The sequence below is a fragment of the Pempheris klunzingeri genome, chromosome 8 (genome assembly GCF_042242105.1).
Source record: "Pempheris klunzingeri isolate RE-2024b chromosome 8, fPemKlu1.hap1, whole genome shotgun sequence".
In the NCBI taxonomy this organism is placed as follows: Eukaryota; Metazoa; Chordata; class Actinopteri; order Acropomatiformes; family Pempheridae; genus Pempheris; species Pempheris klunzingeri.
The window spans coordinates 5,365,822-5,381,196 of record NC_092019.1 but is presented as its reverse complement, the minus strand read 5'-3'; the positions used below and the strand labels follow the sequence as shown (position 1 = coordinate 5,381,196).

At 42.5% G+C, this 15,375-nt stretch overlaps 1 protein-coding gene across 1 annotated transcript in view; it reads right to left on the bottom strand.

Moving 5' to 3' along the window:
* The window catches only part of LOC139205776 (intermembrane lipid transfer protein VPS13B-like), a 309,322-nt gene that overhangs the window by 165,318 nt on the left and 128,629 nt on the right, over positions 1-15,375 (bottom strand). The window contains exon 22 of the mRNA XM_070836087.1: positions 3,575-3,708. Within this exon, the coding sequence (XP_070692188.1) occupies positions 3,575-3,708 (134 nt within the window). The remainder of the gene's footprint in view (positions 1-3,574; positions 3,709-15,375) is intronic.

Genomic DNA, 15,375 nt, shown 5'->3' with positions numbered 1-15,375 from the left:
ACATTCTCTCCGGTCATCTTTCCTGAGGTGTATCTAAACTAATCAACAACTGTATAAAAATGTGGGGCCCCTATTTGTCCAATTCACATAGCTGCACATGTAACCTTAACCATTTCTCTGTGAGTCAGCCAGCTTGTCTGCTTTCAATATGAGCTGCCCATCTGTCTTAACCATTACCATCATCTTTATCATTGTTCGTTGAGGAGACTAAAAGAAGTACTTTGATAGCTTTGAATGGATTACAAATAATGTTTCGGCCATTTTCATTGCATGGTGAAAATCGCCTATCATTCCTAGTGAGGTAACCGGAGAAGAGGGTCTTAGAAAATTAGACAGATAGGAATGTACTGGATTTGAAGTAAGAGAGGAGCCATGGCTCAGGATCATTTCTGGGGTTTGGTTGAAGCAGTCAGCTACAGATAGAGCGTGACACTCATGGATCCAGATAATAATCTGTGCCCTAACCACGCATGACGGGACATCACCAGGAATCAACACTAACTATGTCTGTCATTGAAAAAGACAAGTATGGTGTAAAGAATGATTTTAGAGCAGAAAGCTACAAATAGACAGTGCATGTTCTGCTTTTTCCAGCTGCTATTCTGGGTTTGAGTTTTGAGTGGGATATGTGTCTAGGACATTACATAAGCTATATTCGAGTATAGAGTCATACTGTAATGAAATGCACAGTGCAGAGGGACAGAATTGCTTAGACAGATCTTTTGAGGTTATGCTGTTTCTTGAGGTAAGATAAGGGATGATGCAGCAAAGTGCATTAGACCATGAGCGACTTCAATGTGTGATCCAAATGTAGGATAGTAAAATGAAAATAAAGAACATGTTTCATCCCCAGTGTCCTCTGATATTTGTGAACTGCTGACACTAATGGAATAAATGACCACAGACAACAGCCAAACATGAAAATCTCTGTACTGTACCTCTTCCATTCTGCATTATCACTCATTTCTTACGTACTCCTATTAAAAACAGCCCTCAGTCAAGACCTCTACCTCCTTGCCTCTTGTTGTGAATCTGTAGGAAAGAATTTATGTCATGGCGACAGAGCATCATGACTGCATCTCAGACCAGGGCTATGAGATTTCTTAAAACAATTTACACAATCATCAGCTATCACGTGTTCCTATTCAGTTTAAACAGTCTTAAGTGGCCTCAGCAGCCATAGAATAATAAATACTTTTGTGACGTTCTCTTCCCCAATCTTATTCACCCACCTTCGCTCTATCCCTCATGCTCCTCTCTCTTCTGTAAAAGACGGAGAAAGCCCTGCATGCCAAATTGGGCACATGTGCAGCAGAAGTGTGAGCCATTAGGTATTCTGTTTACACCACACTAAAATAAATGGAGTGGTTTAAGTTTGGGGATATCCAAGGCCAGTGGTACCAGCTGTTGGGTCGTTCGGTTTGGTCTGCTTCCACTCCCATGTCAACAGGACAGACTGTTTCCTAATTACTGCTGCAGTATGTGGTGTGGTCCCAGTCGCACAGCCGAAGGGGACAGAGGAAAGTGGAGGCAATGACGGGCTCAGCAAACTATTAGAGGGTTGAGTTAACTTTTGTGGAAGTACTGTAAACAGCTCAATGGGCTGACATGGGACCTGGGCTCTGGAGAATTATTTCAATTCACATGCGTCATGCTCTCTTTCATGTTTGACTGACATCAGTTTGTGTGGTCCGCGCAATAAGAATTAAGATGAACCTAGAATGTTGTTGGACTTCTGCATAATTAGTTATTGTTTATGTTCACAAAGAAACTTTCCTAAAAGCCACATTCTGATCAAAGACTGGTTCAGTTTACCTGCCCTTTGAATTCTGTGTAAGAGTATCCTTGTTGCCATGAATAAAACTGTAAAGAGAAAACTTCTTTGATGACTTGCCTGCATATATAGTACACTGCTGAAAAGGTATAAAAATAGAACCCAATGAAGTTATGATCCCTCTAGGGATCTGAGAGATGGTAGTCTGACAAGGTGCTACAGTATAGTATGGTATGGTACGGTATGGTATGGTATGGTATGGTATGGTATGGTATGGTATGGTATGGTATGGTACGGTATGGTACGGTATGGTACGGTATGGTATGGTATGGTATGGTATGGTATGGTATGGTATGGTATGGTATGGTATGGTACGGTATGGTATAGCAAAATGTAAAAACAAAATAAATACTGTAGGTAAATAAGGCCACCGTCTTCACAGTAATGTTTGCACACTGTAGACCAGCAATCATAAATGAATATAACACACTACTGAACACAAAGACGTCCATGTGCTCCAATCAGTGATCTACCACATGAGCGCTGTGTGCGCAGACACACGTGTTCATACACCATGACGTCCTGTTCCTGCATCAAGAGAAGGCCTGTCAGAGAGTTGTCAGCACTTCCTGATGTACTTCAGATGGGGCCGGTTGTGATGTGGGCTCTGCTAACTGGTCCAGTCAAGATGCAGCAAGCAGCCACACAATGGGAGCACTTAACTACCCAGTTAGACACTTAAACAGACAGACAGGGACATCCAGCAGGCCGGTCTGTGAACCACAAAGTCAGCCTGCCACAAAGGGACATGAGACGCTACGTATGCATCTGTATGCAAAACAGGCTAATGGGCTAACAGCTAACAGAGGTCCCTGGAAACCATATGGCCACAACCACAGAGCTAAGCTGGGCTGGGTTGAGCTAAATCTCAGCAGTTTGTCGTCACAAAGGAGTGAAAGAGGAAAACAGGGGGAGGGGCAGTCTGACTCAAAGTTGGAATTCTCCTCACCTTCCGCCATCTGCATATCTCAGTTTTCAAAGTACTCGGCGCTACGTGGAAAAACCACTTCTGAGCTATATGCTGAAAATGGCAATGACAGTCGGAATTGATGTGGCACATTGTTTAATGCCCCACTGACAGTGACGTGACCAACGTACCAATCCGGTCCACTTCACACAAGCTTCGTGATAATAGTTTAATACCAGTCTTTTTAATCAATGTATTTAATTAATCTACGTAATACCATGTACGACATTGTCCATTTAAGTTTTTTTTTTATGGTTTGGTGTTTTCTTTTGCAGGGATTTAGCCATAACAGAATGGCTTTCTTCAGCACCAGCACAGCGCTAAAACAAAGCGCTGAGATAGTTCTGACTACGCAAGACTAGGAGAGGCGTTAATGATCACCAATATAGATTTGGGACTGGTGTTTGAAAACATATAGTTGCTGCTGGCATTGGGTGACAGCTAAAAGCTTCTGTATAAGGTTAAGTCATAGAGCAATGCATTGGCACTGCTGCTAATACTTGAACCACGAAGATAAATGTTGCAAAGATTGGTACGTGTTGGGAGGGCAAGACAATTAAAGTCATTACTGATAGATATTTGGATGCCAGCTCTCAAAGGAGTCAGTGTGTAGCTGAAGAATATTTCAGCAGGGTGGACATTGGGGCATGAGGACATGCCACTGCAGGAACATTAAAAGATTATTCATAATCAGCCCAGTAGAGGAAATGGGTATCTTGTAAACTTGCTTCTGTAATCAAGTAACCAATAATGCAGAGAGTATAATTTGGTACCTGTAGAGTGAGACGTTTAACAGCATCCCATGAGTGAGCGATGAGCTCCTTCATTTTCTCCTCTGAGGTTGTCCACGACTCTTCTGCGGGGGTGTCAGGCATTACTTTCATTGGGATGGACAGGGGACGTGATTCTGGGGAAAAAAGGAAGTGAAGACAAAATACATCAGATTAATACATTGTTTAAAACCAACTTTTCTTAAACAATCAGTCATGTTCTGGTTTTACATTATTTTTCATGTGAATTAGGTTTGTTTAAACTTTTGGTTCTGTGATGAAATAACCGCTTTACCGCAGAAGTACTGTAGCACCCTGTAACATATTATACAAAAACAATATATGGTAGATGAGAAAATGTACTGTCCTTCATTCATTCTTTATTTAACTCGTCATAATTCACTGTTATTTTCATTTGCTGTACAGTATCATGTTATATGATGTTTAAATGACACTTCATTGAGGTGATGTAATGTTGGTACTCAGGTTTCTTGTCTCCTACAGTAAGAGAGGTAACTATGAGAACTGAGAGAACGAACACACACATACACACACTGTCCTAGACATGACATGTCCTAGTGTGCCTGCTGTGGTCCAGACGAAGGCTGATTGTCTGCGCTGACACTCATGGCAACAGTGAGGCACACAAATCACACAGCAACAACCGCTTCTATATTAGCGTTTTTAATGACCGTGTTAAACTGAGGGTCAAAACACACCTTCAGTGTTCAACAGAGCGTTGTGAGAGAGGAGGACAGGCAGATAAGGAGAAACTGGGCATGAGAGAGAGGTGCAGAGGCAGAAACAAAGGGACTGAGACAGAGGCTCAGAGACAGAACAACCATTCAACCAGGTTAGCCTGAGGTCTGTGGATGTTAAAGCCATCAGGGCGTCGGAGGTGAGGGAAGGGGGGTCTCTCTGAAGACACATTAAGACATATTCCATGATTTAAAGGTCTGCCTTGCTCAGCAGCTCTATCCCACAGTTGTCATGAAACAGCGGTGATGTCACAGCACCACCGTGCCTCCTCAGACACCACACGCCCAAATATCACTAAAACAGTCGGATTGGTTGGCAAGGCAACAAGAGTGTGTTGCACGTGGGGTAATATACGAAAAGGATGGTCAGTTAACCTGGTTTGAGGTTGCTGTGGTAGCCTGCCTAAATCTTGTGGGTGGAAACCTCTGTGTGTGTGTGTCTCTGCGTGTGTGTGTGTGTCTCTGTGTGTGTGTGTGCATGTGTGTGCATGTGTGTGTGTCTGGCTGAGTGACTAAGGTCACAGGTGCGTGTGTGTGTAAGTGGAAGAAAGCAGACTGAAGGCAGAGATCATCATGTCTGGACTCTCTTACAGTATTTTCTCACACTCAGCATCCAGGTGCCTCTGGCATTTAGGGACTATGAAATACACTGTACTTGTCATGATGCCTACAATCAGTCCGTGTACTATGGATGGTACTCTCATTGCACAGTACATTTTGTACATTTTACAGCTCATATTTTCCAATCTGCCTTCTCCCTCATTCTAATTCATCAGCTACATTGTTTCTGTGAGCCTTGTACACAACCCGTTCCAACATTCATATACTTTACTAAATATCCACAGTCACAGATGGCAAAAATTGACTTTGACAGGACAGATTGTGTTTCACAGACTGTCTTTCATTGAGTAATGTGCAGAGAGTGCTGCTTAAAATGCTGTGATATCATTGGGTTGTCAATAGAGTTTTGTTGTAGAGGGCTGTATGTGTGTTAGAGTATTCCTGCCACACTGCATTAGAAAGCTGTTTCCTGTTGAACTCTGCAGGGGATCCATAAAGACATGACACAGCTCTGTGGCTGCTGCTCTCTGTCATGTGGCCTAGCTGTCTAGACCTAGTAGACTTTACCCCATTGGGCATGCTGTGTGTGTATACATGTGTGTGTATGTCTGTGACTATTTGTAGTTTGCGACAATTTCGTGTATCTGCATGTGTGCTTTTTAAAAAATGTTTCCAGAAGTCCACATTGACACCAATATCTGTGCACATGGACAAGAGCGTTTGTGTGCGTTAGTGTGGGTGTGTATGATTTTCAACTTCATTGGTGGTTATCACTGGCAATACCACGGTCTCACTACTACTTACGTCATTGCCGCCCCAGCCCTCCAAGCCCCCGCCAAGCCCCACCATACCCGGAATACGTCCTCGTCTAACCAAACAGTGCCTTACCACATTGGAAAATACAACACAAACATATGTATATCAACAAACACTGCCCTGACAACACATAACAAAAAACACGAAAAGAGACCCCAAAATGAGTTCCCACCCCCACCAATCATCATTGATGAATTCTTAAAGTAAACAGAGACCACCCTTCTGAGCTTCAGATCATTAATCCCTGTCACAATTGTACCATGTCCCTCCAGTTCTCCAAAATAATCTATTACACACCACAAGAGTGTAAGCGTGAGGGTGGAGTGGATCCTGCATGACTGGAAGTTGGAGACTATTTGGCTGTGTGTGTGTGTGTGTGTGTGTGTGTGTGTGTGTGTGAGTGTTTTTAAACTACGACTATAATTCCTTTCAGTTTAAATTGCAATTACGAATATGAGCTTACATGGGTAGGTACACAGTGTGCAACAAACAGTACAAACATAAACCTCTGAGCTAATTCGATAATGCACAATATGCATGGAGTATCAATACATGTGTGGATGTGGGCACACATGCACGTCAGCACAGAGGCTGAAACTGGGCCAACAGAGAAGGCCAACGGCTGGTAGAGCAATAACTATCAAATTCAGCCTTGAACACGCTGCCCCTTCACGACCTTCTCACCTCAATTCAATACCTTCAAAAATCCCTGCCTTCAAAAATGTTATCTGAGTCATGTTCTAGACTCTAGAACCTAGAGGAACCCATCACTCTTCTTGAGGCCATTACTTTTTGGATAGGCCTTCAAGGTGGTACAGGCTGCAGTTTTCATCTAAAAACTGGTTATTACTGTAATCCGTTCGACCTCATGCCTAACCTTCACCTGAAAGAGACCATGGAGAGGATGTTTGATCATCAATTTTTTTTTATTTTGGGGGTAGGCCAAACTGTGAAAGTCCCTCCCCAGAGAGAGTCTGTTAGGCCAATCAGAAAGTGCGTTAAAGTACAACATAGGCAGTAACAATGCAGGCCAGCCTGCATGCAGCTCCCCGCTTTGTTTTAAATACCATTCCAGGACTCTGTTTGTTAATCCTTGGGTCATTATTTGGAATGAAACTGCCACATCTTGTTATAGTGACTTGGCGCCCGCCATTTCTACAGGGAGAGGATTGGGGGGGGGAGAGAGAGAAGCAGGCAGGGACAGAGAATGAGAAAGGCAGAGAGAACACAAGAGGTCTAAATTCAAATGAAAGAGAAATATGACAGGAGCGCCCGAAGCTCTTAAACCTGCCCAGGCCTAACAAGTCCTGAGAGGCCTCTTAAAGTGGGGTTATTCCCCCTGTCTCGTGCCATCTCAGCCATGTCCTCATTTTCACCCTCAGTTAGGCCATTAGGCTAATATCGTATTGGCCAAACTCTTGACCATACACCCTTCTCCTCTCTTTTCCTTCTCTATTTTGTTTTCGCTCTCTCCAGCCACTCCCTCTGTCTTTCTCTCTTAGTGTTCAGCTGGTGTGTAGAGCTGCCAGTCCCGTCCCCCATAAACATTCTAGTGTTCTGATGGTGATTATTCATCCTCTTTAACGGCTCCATCACATCTCCCAGCAAGTGAAAGGCCCGCGTCTTTGAAGCCCACAGCCTGAGCATGTGTCAAGTGATCACAGAAAACGCAGAGACCAGAGCCCCATTACAACACGTTGACTTTAAGGCGAGAAACAAATCAGTGTTGCCTCATTTCATGATGTACAATGCAACACTGCCGCAGCAGAGCAACACTGCTGTAAAATGTGTGAGGGCGTGTGGTGTGGTGAGTGTAAATCGCACGTCGTACAAATGTGCAATTCGCGCTCTGAATGGGAAAAAAAACGCAGACACGCACAAATTCACTCTGATATACCCACAGTCACACAACACTAGCATCTTAACAGCACCAGTGAAATTTCCACTACAGATTTAACGATGGCACGAAGTATCCATATGTCCTTCCTGAGTGGTTGAGCAAGTCAACCATAAAAATACCCTCACTGAGGCATTTCCCCATACTGCCTGCTATCTTTCTGGTATGTTCCCTATTGCAAATGGTTTATAGTGAGTTGAAGTGTTGTATATTCTGTTACAGCTGCGTGCAGAGGCAGCAATGGGGCTCTTTAATAAACCCGCAAGCCTATTTGTTTTGGATGCAAGTCTGTGTTTATTTAAATATTTACGTGACTCCATTTGTTATGGCGTTATTGAAGCCGCCATGAAAAAGCGATGGTGCGGCCAGGCTGAGTGAATGGGTGAGGAATGGGGGTGGCAAGAGGACTGTGTGTGTTTTATAATAGTCTTATCTTGCCCATTTATTTCTACTTCTCTGCACACACTGCACCCATATACAAACAGCATGATCTCTCTTTCTGCCAGCTGCACTTTAGGAAGTCCCCCATTCAATCAAGGTAATTGTGGAGCGAAGACTTTTTATTTCAGGCAAGTGGAGACAGACTCTGATGTTTCTGGCAAGAAGAGGACAAAGAAGAGGATGATAAACATTTCTCATTGCAATCGTCATCACTTTCATCATCATTATCATCAGAGTTCAGAGTGATCACACACAACGTAGCTATCCAATCTGCACAAAATTCAGCTGAAATAGAGGAGAGGAGAGAAGAGGAGAGGAGAGGAGAGGGAGCTTCAGCCAGCCAGCCCATGACACAACACATGAAGAATGGAAACAAAAAGACACGTCTTGTCAATGTGACACCAAAAGACTTTGAAAAGTCCCTTGTGAAATAATCTCAACCCAGTTTCCAATCTCCTCCTGTTCCTCTGTCATCTGAACTAAACCTCCTCCAGCTTTCACGCTAATCCACACTACGTCTGATGAACCACAACTCAACCCCAACTTCCCTCTTTGCTCCTCTCACTTCAACCTCAAAAACCACAGCCAACATCCACAAGGCCTAATACCCTTTATCATTCATGAAAGCAGAAAAGGGATACATAAGGACAAAACTATTCCCCACAGACTGCTCCGTCTGTCCTGGTAGTCAGCAAGACGTTTGCATGGACTCAACAGCGTGCAGAGGCCCAACGCATAGCAAGTCGAGTCCCATGCAGACTATAACCATTCTTCTCTGGGGGGGCCTCCTATCTCATTATTCGTCCTTTTTCTTGTTTTCTTTCCCCACTCCAACCATCATTACCTTGATAAATTATTGACTTTACCAGAAAAATTAAACTATATAAATAACTCCACAATGAAAATATTATCCCCTTCTGAAAAGTGCACAGCAGCCAATAAAAACCTGCCTGACTTCCATCAGGCTACTTGGGCTTGTATTATAGTTATGTATGGCTGCGTAGTTCTGCCTGAAGTCCTCTCATCAGTTCTCTCTGTCTTTTATGTATGTGTATATGTATGTATACATTAGTTTCTCTCTGCCGTTCCTTTCTCTAAAATATATTAATTTGTCTTTCCAGAATATATGTCTCTCAACCATGAAACCTGGACTTTCTTTCCTGTTCCCAACCTCCTTTTTCTGCTGACACGCCACGGTTGAGATCACAGAAAAGCCATCAGTACGGGAAAGTTTTTCTGAGGCCCATAGTCCTGACCACCACCAGATATTGTTTTCTACCTTACAGATTTGCAGTATGAACAATGCAAATGTTTCCATTTCGCTCTTTGTATTTCTGGTCCTCCCAGTAAACAGCAAAATTACATCTAATCCCATCATCCAGACCACTAGTAGACAGGAACTAAGACAACAGTTCTCATTCCAACCTTTAAGAAGCACAGCCAGATCGTGGGATATGTTTCTCAGCAAAAGATGTATGTTCTCAGAGCGCCAACGGCTAATTTTAGGATTGAAAAGGAAAGCCAGTGAGATCATTACTCTGGTAGATGTTAGAGAACAATGAGAAGCTCGGGACTTGGGAGGCTCTTGATCAGAAACACAGTGCTGCTGCCAACAAGAACATTCATTAGGGACAAATAAAGAAAATACTTAGAGGCTAGTTTTATGTGAACCAATTTGTGGCGTAATTGTGCGGGCAGACAGAAATCGACCTCAAACTGAGGAGGAACGACTTGTTTTCAAAGTCGTCGTTCCACAGCCTTTCTTGTAAAGGATAATCACACAAAAACAACTGTTAACACTTCTGTGATGATGTTACTAAGCAACATTCAAACAAGCTCGTAATGTGAGTTAATCGACTAGTGCTTAGTTTTTAAAAACAAAGTCAATATCTCGTCTTCTATAGTCCATCCTTTAGACTGTATTGTTGGACCAACGTAACGATCGCTAGCAAAAAGCCTGATGGACTGAGCAGAAATATTATCTATCCTATGAGACAACCAGAGTCATACAAATAAAAAAGGGAGAATTCTGATGAAACTTTTATGTGACCAATCAACTCAAAGAGAAATATGATTCTTTATGTGAGGAGACCTGTGTGTGTTTAGTAACATGAAAATGTCTTTAATGTGTTTTACCGTGTGATGTCTCTGTCTTCCACCAGAACTGGCTTTGGTCCAATTCAGCCAATGCTGGTTCTGAGAGTCAGCGGTGTCTTGTAACATGTACCCTGTATATTTAACATGTGCAATGACCAAAGCCAGAAAGGCGGAGAGACAGAGTGAAATATTCTGTTGCCAAATGGAGCTGAGTGGATATGGGTTCTGAGATTTGAGCCGGGCAGACCTACAGCCCCAGTATGATATCACCTTGCCCTCGGTGCTTTCTGGGGAAATGATCTGCAGTGAACTGGTTCTGTGTGTCTCTGTACATTTGCCTACACATTAACAGGCACCTTACAAAAGCCTGCAGGAAAGTCCCCCTTGATTACTACGAAACTGTAGCTAGGCTGAATGTGGTAACAAAACAACATAACACTCTCTTTACATCATAAAAGTGCCAGGCATGCGTTCAAATGGCCAATTGGAAGCAGGGACATCTAGCCAGTGCAATTGTTCTGAGAAGGCTTTGAACTGTTAAAAACTCTGAAAATGATTTTCTTCCAGTGGATTATGATTTTACTGTAATTCCCTGAGGTGATTTCTGTGGGGAAATCAATAGCTCCAGCGGAAAACTATGATAATCAATAGGCACAGAAAAAGATTGTTCTCGCCAGTTTATAATCAGGCGGAACAAAGCACCGCTCTATATCAATATTCCATATATCCAGCGCATCGGGTCATTTAATCTATAGCAGTATTTCAAACAACCACACTCTGGACATGTTAACTGTTAACTTATATTTTGGAATTGACCACTTTAATGCACGGTTGGAGAATGCACTGTGGGCTTCGGAGGGTCTCGGGGGGGCCTGGGGCCAGAACAGTATGTATCCTGGAGCAGAAAATCTCACTGGAGAGGAACTGAAACAGTACCCTACCTTTTCTGTCCAGTTTCTACATTGTCTTGTTTTTGTCGGTGTGTTTCAATAACAGCAGTACAGGATTACTATTGTTGTGGGATGGAAAGCAGTGACTTAAAATACATAACATCTTTAATATCAGCAGCTCTTCTCAAAGTGGCTCAAGAGGAGCCTGAGAAGGAGTACCCAGGCTTGTGGTGGCATACAGAGACTACATATTTGAGTTTCAGTAAATTGATTTGCAACAAAATACCAGCGTTATAGTTCCTATAAGAACGTCATGACGTGTTTCCCCTGAAGGTCAACTGAGTAGCAGCACCAGTGGCAGTCCAGTTGGCTTGCTGCCCCTGTTGAGCCCAAGCCAGTCTTATGTGTTTATTCCCCATGCATCCCATTGAATGGCAGTTCGAACACGTGTTGAGTCCAACTGGCAAACAACCTGCACATCTCTCCTCTGTTTACCTAAATAGATGGCTGAAGCCTGAAAAATAAAACGTCTGCTGCAGTGATTACAAACCCCCTTGGAGTCCCCCGAGAAATTATATTCCAGCAATAAACCTACACCTAAAAACGGCCTTGTCATATATCTGGACATTTATTTGGAGTCACGTTAAAACAAGCACATTAGAGCTATCGAGGACAATGCCAAGTGATAATTTAGCAAAAAGGAAAAAATGCGTTTCTGTGTACCCGCTCCAAAAAGGGAAAAATAAGCCGGGCCCTTTCAATTCATTTCTTAAAACAACACAATTTACTTCTGAAGGCAATTATTAATTTGCCTGAAAACCTTGCTCCATCACAGCTGATGAGATTAGGGCCCATCAAGACACAATGGTCATTTCTCAACTACACTGACATCAGCTTTAACCTTCAGTAAATCATTACCGCTTATTAATTCAACCTAAGCTAAACAGCTGGGTCGGATGTCCTGAGGTAAACACACAGTAATTACAAATAGATTCTTAAAAATCCGTCAGATGACTCGTTGCAGTCAAATGAGATTAAAAGCACCCTGTTGACAAGAAAAAACAGAAGACAGTTTTATGTCCAGCTAACAGTCAACAAAGCATAAACACCACAGGCAAACATGATAAACTAATAACCACGTTGGATTGAAGAGCTGACCCTGGCCAGTGTTTTTTTTTTTTTAACATAACAGCTCGACCAGAGTGAGCTCCCATCATCCCCCTCCTGTTTAAACATCCAGCTCCTTATTCACAGTGTGCTCCACACATGGTAAAGCAATTAATAAATCATCTTTAGAGAGCCTAATTCCAATCATAACATGTTAGATGTCAGCAGCTCTTCTCATGAGGGGGGGTGGCTTTACAAGGGAAAATCCATCCTAACAACAGAATCCACATATGCTATTCCCATGACCTTGAGCCTTTTAGTCCTGTCTAACCACAGTTCTATAGTGTTGCACGTTAGTTTAACTGTACACAGGGTTAACATTTGTGAATTCCAGTTATGGGTGGATTTTTACCTGAGCTGCCTCTGCAAATAGCTCTTTCCACAAATTCCTGCATTAAACAACTAGTATCCAAAGGGAATGTAATAATCAGAGTACGCCATTCTACATCTCAAGTTTGTGTATCAAGTGTCTACCCTCCATGGCCAGCCGACCCTGGGGAATATGAAGAATTAACATTCCATTCATCATCCTACAGTTAATCACAGGAACAATGAATTATTAAGAGAAATGAAGTGGAACCGCATTTCAATTTGTGAATCTCAAACAGCATATCAAGTATCACCACAATCCAACGACTCCAGAGAATGTGGGGAGTTTATATTCTTAACTTATGGCCCTGGACATACTGTCATTTTTGCATACAGAGAAACAAAACTAGTTAATTGCAGGAAGGATGCATTATTATGTAACAAGAATAAGGTGGAGATGGAGTTGTGGGATCAAGGAAACAAGAGTACCTGCTGTGCTGTAAGCTCCTCTGCAGTGTTGAGCTGTAGTCTATCAAGATCTTCTGACAGCAGGGAGGCTTATTGTTTCACCATGATTACAACCACAAGGGCTAAATGCCTCTGCCCTTTTCTTATTCTGATTGCTTGCGGAAACAATTTGTAACTTTTCATTACATCTACTCCTGTAACACCGCAGCAATTTCCAGAGAAGATGCTATTCATTTACTTACAAGCTCTATTCCAGTGTAGAGCGATGAAGTGGGGGCGCTAAGGGGTTGAATTACAAAAAAATACAGTACCAGCACCTAGTTACCAATGTCTTGTTTTCACTTCACAAGAGAAATATTTGGATAAGAAAGAGCTTGAGTCTGCCTCAGTATATGTTTCTAACTAACTAATGTAGCCCAACAATGAGATGCCTTATACAAATAGGTCTAACACTAAACACTCCAACAGACACAATTTCAGGCCAGATGTACTGACCACTTAACATTTCAACAGCCAACACAGTGTGTGAATGTATGTATGTATGTATGTATGTATGCGTGTGTCGTCGGTTCGGTCTAAAATCCAGCCTTTGTTTACAGTCATCGACAAACACCTGTGCGGGAGACAGAGTGAAAAAAATGCAGACAGCATGAAGACAGTAAAAAGACCCCATGAAAAAAAGTGAAAAACAGAAAGAAAAACAGACATCTAGCCAGACAGAGAAGCAGCTTCACAGACAGAAAAACAAAAAGTTAGACAGCAAGATGGAGGACTAGAAGGCCATGCACACTGATAGCCAGTGTACTCTAGAAGGTTGAGTGTTGCTGACAAGCTACAGCCTGACTTAGCTTTGTGTGCAGCGTTGGAGCCAAAGTGACTGTTTACGGACGACCCCTAATGAGAGAACATACTGTTGAGATGTGAGTAAGCAAAGATGCTGCGGTATGGAAAAGCTATTAGTGCAGATTGGATGAAACGAGGAACGGGGAAAACCAGGAGGAAAAGGCGGCATGACCTTTTAGCTGTGAGCTTTTAGAATGAGCAAGGAAAGAACCCTAATGGCCTTTTTTAGTCTCTGAAATGTCAAAGGAGCATTTTTCCTATCAAAACACTTGACATGGGGGAACGTCATGCACATGCAATGTTATTTACAGCTACAGGATGACTTCACCTAAAACAGAGACTCATCATCACTCCTGTTGGGAGCACATTTCCCATGAACTTAAAAAAGAAGAAAAAAAGACAAACAACCACTTGCTTATTTCCCCTGACTCGTCACTGTGATGCTTTGGCAGAGAATGTTACAACCATTAAAGTGTTTAGAGGACCTGGAGCCTGAACACTGTGAGAGTCAAACAGTAGAGACTGAGGAGACTTTCTAATGCATTTACTGTATTTATTCGTTTTTAAACTCTGTAACTAATTCAGTTACATGGAGCTGGCCAAGATGTTCCATTGGATCACATTAATTAAATATCTAAAGGGTGAGCTGAGAGAGAGGAGGTGAGCTATTAGGAAATACAGCACATGAGTATTAAATGAAAACCATTTCTGCAGTCTGCAGTAAGGCTCTGTGTTGTGTCATGGACAGCTCCTAAACTGAGGGACTGCTCCAGCCATCATCCCAGGTAGGGGTGTAAGAGTGCGTGTGTGTGTGTGTTTGGTGCTTCAGATTTTTCGTCATTCACTATACAATATCCCTGAGGTCCACTACACAGATGCCTCACACTGATGAAAATAACATTACAAGGGTTTTTCTTTCTGCATTTGTGCACTTGATGAATTATCAGTAACTACATTCAGCTTGTCCTGCCACCATCGACGACCACAAGGGCGCTAGAAAAGTGTAATATGCAAATGTGCGAGCTGAACCATTATATATGTCTCAATATAGTTCCAAAACTATAACAATCATGTACAAATGTTTTGTTGTATGTTTAGTTGCACCACACCATTCTCTTTGCTACAGACATTAGTGTTACAGAGTTATTAATTTCTTGCTTGTGAGTCACATCCACATCTGATCCAACATTTAATTAATAGTTTCTTCCTCGGCCCATGTTACAGTTGTCCACCAAATCTCATAAAAAATCGTTTTCCATAATCCTCCTATCAAACAAACGGCACCAAAAACATGAGCTCCCTGGCGGAGGTAATGACCTAGGAGCTTATGGAAATTGTCGGTGTGCTTCACAGTGAGTTCCTGATACTAAATCAAGCAGTCACATCCGTAACAAGATCAGGAACAGTGTCTATCCTCCCTCTTTTTTGTCGTCCTCTCCTCTGTTCGTCTAATCTATCCATCTCCATCCAAAAGGTTCAGAGTTTCCTCCTTGGAGACACTATCGATTTGGGAAATGCTGCAAACGATCTAAGGAAGGACCACAGTATTGCTGAATG